The 7,270-nt window shown below is 47.6% G+C and overlaps 1 protein-coding gene across 1 annotated transcript in view; it reads right to left on the bottom strand.

Moving 5' to 3' along the window:
- Positions 1 to 2,990: 2,990 nt before the first annotated feature.
- LOC145410604 (uncharacterized) overlaps positions 2,991 to 7,270 on the bottom strand; it is an 11,612-nt gene continuing 7,332 nt past the window's right edge. Inside the window, exons 2-4 of the mRNA XM_080280718.1 lie at positions 5,427 to 5,482; positions 4,472 to 4,500; positions 2,991 to 3,018 (exon numbers count right to left, since the gene is read on the bottom strand). Coding sequence (XP_080136844.1) covers positions 2,991 to 3,018; positions 4,472 to 4,500; positions 5,427 to 5,482 — 113 coding nt within the window. The remainder of the gene's footprint in view (positions 3,019 to 4,471; positions 4,501 to 5,426; positions 5,483 to 7,270) is intronic.

Below are 7,270 nucleotides of genomic sequence, written 5' to 3'. Positions count from 1 at the left end.
CAACGTCTAAACTCACCAGTGGCAAGTCGCGCTGCTCTGCCTGGCCACCAGACTGCCCATCACTCACCTGTAAACAATGGACGCCGTGTTAGCTTCCCGGGGCAATGGTGGGGAAGGAAGGGTAAAAATGTGTGTGTGGGGAAAGAAAGGAGGCAGGGACAAAAGGATGTGAGATACGGGAGGTGCGAGGCGAAAATGTGAAGGAGACACAAAGGAAGGAGATCTGGGATGAGATGGGGCAGAGATGAAGTTATTACCACACTTGGCTAACATTTTAATATGTAGATTTTGCACCTATTTCTCAGGTAATCTATATCATGAAAAACAGAGAAGATAAAAAGATATCAGATATACTCAAAGCTCACCTGTTTGTTGTTGGTAGATGGTGGTGGTTGTGGTGGTAGTTGTGGTGGTAGTTGTGGTGGCAGCATGGACATCAACGAGGTACCTATTCCTTGACAATGACGGGTCCACACAGTCTGCTACTCCTTGTTTGACTGTCTCAGTGCTTGACTGACTGGATGACTCGACTGCACTGACTGGGTGACCGTTATCCGAACACAGGAGCTCAAGTGACTGGAAGGAACCACTCAACAGACCATTCAATTCTGGGTCTTCATTCCACTTGCCTTCCCCAAGATTTTTCTTATCGTTTGGTGGCAGGGAACTCTGAATGTCACTAAAATGGTTCACTTGCTCCACTTTAATACACTTTTCTGGCTGGCTGTTGAGGGTTTGGTTCATATCAGGCTGGTAAATGATGGCTGGATAGTTGTGTGGTGGGGTGTGTGTGGGAACTTGGGTTTTCTTGATGACCCGCGCAGTGTAGGTGCTGGTGCCTGTGGTGCTGGGGTATTTCTTGGCATTTGAGGTGTGTGTAGTGGTGGTGGTGTGGGTGTGGGAAGAGCCAGTGCGGGAGCTGGTAGTGGTGGTGGGGGTGTGGGTGTGGGATGAGCCAGTGCGGGAGCTGGTAATCGTGGTGGTGGTATGGATGGTGCTTGTGTGGGTGTGGGAAGAGGTAGGGTGAGAGTGGGTGGTGATTGTTTGGGTGTGGGAGGAAACAGTACCAGAGTGTGTGGTTGTATATGTGTTGGCAGGCAATACGTGGGATTTCAATTTTTGCTTGGATGTGTGGGCAGGCGAGGCAGTGTGAATGGGTGAGTCAACTCTGGTAGTTCTGGTGTGGCTACAAATGTGAGTGGGTGAGGCTTTGACATGAGTGGCAGTGGCTGGCTTCTTTGTAAAATCATAGACACCCACAAGATGTTTCCCGTCCTCTAAGCTCAGCAGGGAATCGCCCCCATATGACGACAGATCTGATGGAGGCGACACATTACGCATGATGGCGGGTTTAGAGGGATCTGTGCGGCCAAGGAAATTGAAGGTACCTATGACTGTGACTCCAGCTTCCTCCCCAGTCTCTAGTGAAGACAGGGTTGGGCTTGGGACATCATGGGGGCCAAGAGGAATGATGTCGGGTGTACTGGGACGATCCTGGAAGTTGTATGTGGCCAAGACGGTCTTGCCATGATGGTGTGGGGGTGTGATCGGAGACTCCATCTCATCTTCATCCTCCTGGAAGTTCTCCTGAGTGTTTACTGGGCTTGGTTTGGTGGTAACTGTGCTCTGCTGAGTAATATGTGAGTTCTGGTGAGTCCCAGCCGTGCCCTGGCTAGAGGTGGGTGCTGCTGGCTTAGGTGTGGGTAAGTACTTGTGAGATCCTCTAGCATTTGGGTAAATGTCACGCACATTTGGTCGAATATAACTGAAGGCTTGGTCATGTTTTATTCTTGGATGACTCATTTGGCTCTCACCTAGGTCATGAATACTCTTGTCTGTGTCCTGCATTCTCTTAATTGTGTCTTGGATATTCCTGACTGCTTCCAGTTTTCTGAGACGGTCTTGCCGTGGACTCTGGACTGCATCCTGGCGAGACTGCTGTGAGTTCTGTTGACTTTCAGAGCTCTGCCGCACTCTAAAGAAAGGTACAGTTGCCTCAGACGTGTTTCTCTTGGCCACTGTTTGGGAGGTCATGGGGACTGGAGATATGACCTCCTGACCTCGCTGATACTTAGAGGGGAGATGGGAAGGTGAGGTCAAGGAGGTGGTGCTAGAGGTCAATCGAGAGGTCAGTGTGGACGTGTTTACCTGGGAAGAAGGTAAAGGTGGGGATGCACGGGAGGTCAAAGGAAAGGCTGCCTTAGAGATGCAGCGTGAAGAGGTGAGTATGGTTGGTGATGTCATGGAAACCCGGGAGGTTGGGGGGACACTGGAACACCAACGACGCTCGTGGGTGTATACGTGTTCTGTGCTTCCTCTGTCATCACAACCCTGCATTGCCTTCTCTACCTCATCATCCACATCCTCTTCCCCTGCACTCCCTGTGTACCCCTTCCGTTCCTCCCCTCTGTGGTACAGGGAAGGGGTGGAGGTGGAGGCGTGGAGAGCATGGTTCGACCTGTTGCGCCACCAGTCACTGATATCATTATCATCTTCATCATCAGTCACGCTACCACTCGGCCGCTTCGAGCTGACCACAACATAGTTCTGTCTCACTCGGGAACGACTGCCACCACTACCTCGGCTGCCACCACTAACTCGGCTGCTAACACTCCCACGGCTGCCAACACTCCCAGTGCTACCCACACTGGAGACTCGCTCAAAACGTCTGGGGCCTTTGTTCTCGGTCTTTTTCACCACACTGCCAGCACTAACCAGGCTGCCTTCACCACCACACAAACTGCCTTTTCTGGTGAATCTGACATCACGACGCTGAGCACTGGCGTCAGTCTCATCCAGTCCACGGGAGCGGCGGTCAAGGCAATCCACACTACGAGGTCGAGTCAGTTCTTCACCATCCATCGAGAGAGTCATCCGCGGCTTGTCTCCCTCCCTGCCACCAAGCCACCACGCCCTGCCACCACCCTGCCATTTGCCGCCGGAATCCTGCCACCACGCCTGGCCTCTCCTGTGGGCCTCCTCACCTCGGCTTATCGGGTCAGCGGAGGGGGAGGCGGGTGTGGAGGGTGCCGGGGACGTGTCGCTGCTGCTGCTGCTGCTACACTCGCCGTACATCCGTGAGGACGCAACTGAACACAAGAAGGTGGAGCCCGTTATTATTATTGATTAGGGCGGAGGGCAAGGGGGGGGGAGGGAGGAGAATGAAGGAGAGAAGGAGGGGGCGGGTACAGAAGGACAGAAAGAGGGATAAGAAGGTGGAGGGGGGGAGGGCAGACACCCAGGAGGAGGGAGAGCGAGGAGGGTAAGGGGGAAAGAAGAACTGAGGGAGGGAGACGGAAAGAAGAGGGGGGGATGAGACGAGAGAGAGAGAGAGAGAGAGAGAGAGAGAGAGAGAGGATGGCAAGGGAAATGGATAGAGGGAGGGAGAAGGAGGGAAGAGGGAACATGGTAAAGAAAAAACTGACGAGGGAAAGGAAGGAGAGAAAAGAAGGTAGGAGAGGGAGAGGAAGAGAGTGCGGGCCAAAGAGGATGGATGAGGATGGAGTAGAGGGAAAAGGAAGAAAGAAACAGAGTGGAAACGGGAAGGGGAGAAGAGAGAGGGATGGGGAGAGGGGAAAAAGTATAGCAATTACAGAGGGCAGGAGTGGGGAGGAGAGGAAAGAAAGAGGCTTGAACAGGGAAACGAGAAAGGGAAGAGAATGATGCAGTAGACGAGAAATGCGAGGGGGAGGAGGAAAGGGAGGAGGAAAATGGGGGGAAAGGTATGGAGCAATGATGGGAGAGGGAGAGCAGAGGAAAATAAAAGGAAGGGAAAAGAACAGGGAAAGGATATGGGGTTGAAGGGTAGTTAGGGTGTAGGATGATAATGGTGGGTCGGGAGGAAGGGAGGAAGTAAGTAAGTAAGTAAGTAAGTAAGAAAGTAAGTAAGTAAGTAAGTAAGTAAGGAAGGAGGGAGGGAGGGAAGGAAGGATCGAAAAGGGAGGAAGAAATACTGATGGAGGTGGAGAAAGGAAAGAAAGACGGAAGTACGAAGGCAAGGAGATGAGAAGGAAGGAAGGGGAGAAGGAAAGAAGGAAGGAGGGAAGGAAAGAGGGAGGGAAGGAAGGAAGGAAGGAAGGTGGGAGGGAAAGAGGAGGAGGGAGGGATGGAAGGAGGGAAAAGGGAGGAAGAAATGCTGAAGGAGGTGGAGAAATGAAAGAATGAGAAGGAAGAACAAAGGCTGGGGGAGAAGGAAGGTAGGAAGGATGGATGGAAGGAAGGAAGGAAGGAAGAATGGATGGATGGATGGATGGATGGATGGATGGATGGATGGATGGACGGATGGATGGAGGGAAGGAAGGAAGGAGGGAAGGAAGAGAGGAAAGAGGGAAGGAAGGAAAGAAGGAAAGTGGGAAAGAAGTAGGGCGAGAAACTGGAGAAGGGGGAATGGGAAGAAGAAAGAAAGATGGAAAGAGGATGCGAAAATGGAGGAGGAGGAGGAGGAGGAGGAGGAGGAGACAGGAAGGAGGAGGAGGAGGAGGAGGAGGAGGAGGAGGAGGAGGAGGAGGAGGAGACAGGAAGGAGGAGGAGACAGGAAGGAGGAGGACGATAATGAGTTTAATTGATGCTTTTTAATTCATCTTCCTGTGTCCTTCCACCACTCTCTCTCTCATCCTTCTATTGCTTTCTCCTTCCATTTCCTCTTTCTTTCTCCTTCCCTCCAGCATTCCGTCTCATAATTCCTTTCTCTCCCACTCTCTCCTTCCCTCCCTCCCTTTTTTTCTTCTCTCTCTCCCTCCTTCCTTCCTTCCTTGCCTGCTCTCCCTCTCTCCATCCTTCCCTTCCTCTCCTCCTCCCTGCACTTGGTCTCGTCATGTTACCTTCACTAACAAGCATCACCTTTTTACATCATCATAGAAAAACATGATTAAGCTTACGTCTCTTTCTGTGTGTGTGTGTGTGTGTGTGTGTGTGTGTGTGTGTGTGTGTGTGTGTGTGTGTGTGTGTGTGTGTGTGTGTGTGTGTGTGTGTGCTACTACGTATCTATGAATATTCACGAGGATGTATGTTCTTGCAATTAATGATACAACATGCACGTACTTCGCCTTTATGTAAAAGGCAAATAAATACTACAAATTTCCTCATTACAATATCAAATCACACTACTGTCCTACATTCTACGATACAGAGTGGTCCATATATTGTACCTCCTTGCCTCTAACCTGCTTCCCATATTCCCTTTCATGTGTCTTTGCTTTTCTACGTCCAGCGTCTGTATGGCTGGCTAGGATTTATACGAGGTGGCCAAGACATTCTCCTTACACCGGCAATTATACTCGCGGTACCTCCAGGTGAGTCAAGTGAGGGTACAGTGTATGGACCGCCTTCAACTTTTTGTTTTTTTTTACAATGGCTCACATGTGTACGGATTTCTTATGTACGCTTGTTTTACGTATTTTAATTCTTGCAATACTAGCATAGCATACTTGACAGTCATAATACATAATCCAAAATATTAACGTAATATTCAAATCATCAAATACTAATATACACAGAACAGAGACAGTCTAGGTCTTACACAATTAAAAAAAAATGGATACTGAATTCAACACTAATGCCATCTCGCTTCAACTCTTGGCAGCACAGGGATTCTCTTGAGTTAGGCCACGATATTATGCCCAGGTTTACCACTATGGCGAAAAGGATTGGGGTCGTGTCTTAAGTGATTCTGGAGCATTCGTAACACCTCTTCCTCGGCGATTTTATTCCTGTACATTACACACCATATATTCTAATACGTTATTGATGCAAATTATATCTATATTGAGAAAAAAATCATACACTAGAATATCAAGGTGTAATAGGCAAACTAAATCACTAAGACAGAGGTGATAAGATGCTTCCTGTAGCACCTACAACACGGCCCACTGAGGTACTTTATATATATATATATACACACTCTAGCTAGGCAGACTATTTACGACTTCTGTGGCTTCTCTTTCCTCAATCAAATGGCTTGCAGTTAGTGGGAAATAAACTGTCTGAGAATAAAAGGGAAACTACTTTTTTGTGTTTATTTTCTGCCGCTTGTGTTTCTTCAATACCTGAGGAGATGAAGTGGGATTTGTAAAGTGATGGGGACGCCAAGGATGAGAGGGGAGGGAGGAGAGAAGACGCCAAATATAATAACAGCAACACAGAAAAACAAAGAAACGATTTTACTGTTCTACCATTCTTTAATAATTTCTCTTTTTATCTTTTTATTCACTGACCCACTACTTTACAATGTTGCTACTGATTAACGCTGAAACTGCAGTAGTATAGTGCGTGATAGTTCAGTTAAAGGCAATAAGTGTGGCACTGATTTCACCACAGAATTGACATGCCCAGTTAAAGTTACGAGTGAAGGGTAAGATTTGGGTAGATAAGAGCGCTTCAAACACGACTGACAAAGTAACTGGATTAGAAAAGCTAAACTAGATAATTCAGCTTACATTTCTTTAGAAGTCTGGATGCATATGACCAATCGTTTATAATGCTACAACAGGATTTTTCAGCAACGGAAGTTAAGTCTACTAGGTTTAATTCTGTAGCATTCTTTAGCTCAGACCGGAACTATGGAGTCTAACACGATCCTTGCCTGAGGAAGTTCAATCATGCTAGATTAAAATGTACGAACAGCCTTTTTTACCTGTTCATGTTAATTAGACCGGCATTAAATGACTGTCAAAACATTTTTTAAAATTAATTCTCTCTCTCTCTCCATCTCTACCTCTCGCACCCCCTCCCTCCCCTACAAGTCCCACACCCCCACGGAGAAGCGGTACACCCGAGGCACCTCTGATGACGTCACAGGTCCACAGGCAGCAAGGAAAAAAATATTTAAAAAAAAAAAAAAAAAAAAAAAATCAACGTCCAACATTTTTTTACATATTTCTATTTTCAATTTCTGAGGGAGTAAAAAATGTAAATGCAACTGGTGACTAGCCCTCAAATGAATATGTTAAAAAAAAAATCATAATAAAGACGTACTACCAACATATTACTTCAGTTCTTTAAATTAAACTTTCACCCCCCTACTCATCATCAAAACCCATTATCCCATGTTCCTATGGGGTGGGCAAACCTAGAAGAAGCCTCCTCCATCGCAAGTGATGTGTGACAAAACAACTATTGAAGGAAGATTTAATACCTCAGGAGATGGATGGGAGTTGGAGGGGGGCTGGGTCCAGAACAAACTCCATTCCTATCCCTGTCTGTCACCTATTTTGGCCTTATTTCTAATGCTAAATCACCGTCAGTAATATTATCTCCAGAACAAACTCCATTC

Source organism: Coenobita brevimanus, chromosome 86, assembly GCF_032717465.1.
Source record: "Coenobita brevimanus isolate Jiangsu-jjx chromosome 86, ASM3271746v2, whole genome shotgun sequence".
Classification (NCBI taxonomy): Eukaryota; Metazoa; Arthropoda; class Malacostraca; order Decapoda; family Coenobitidae; genus Coenobita; species Coenobita brevimanus.
This window is presented reverse-complemented; position numbering and strand designations above follow the sequence as displayed.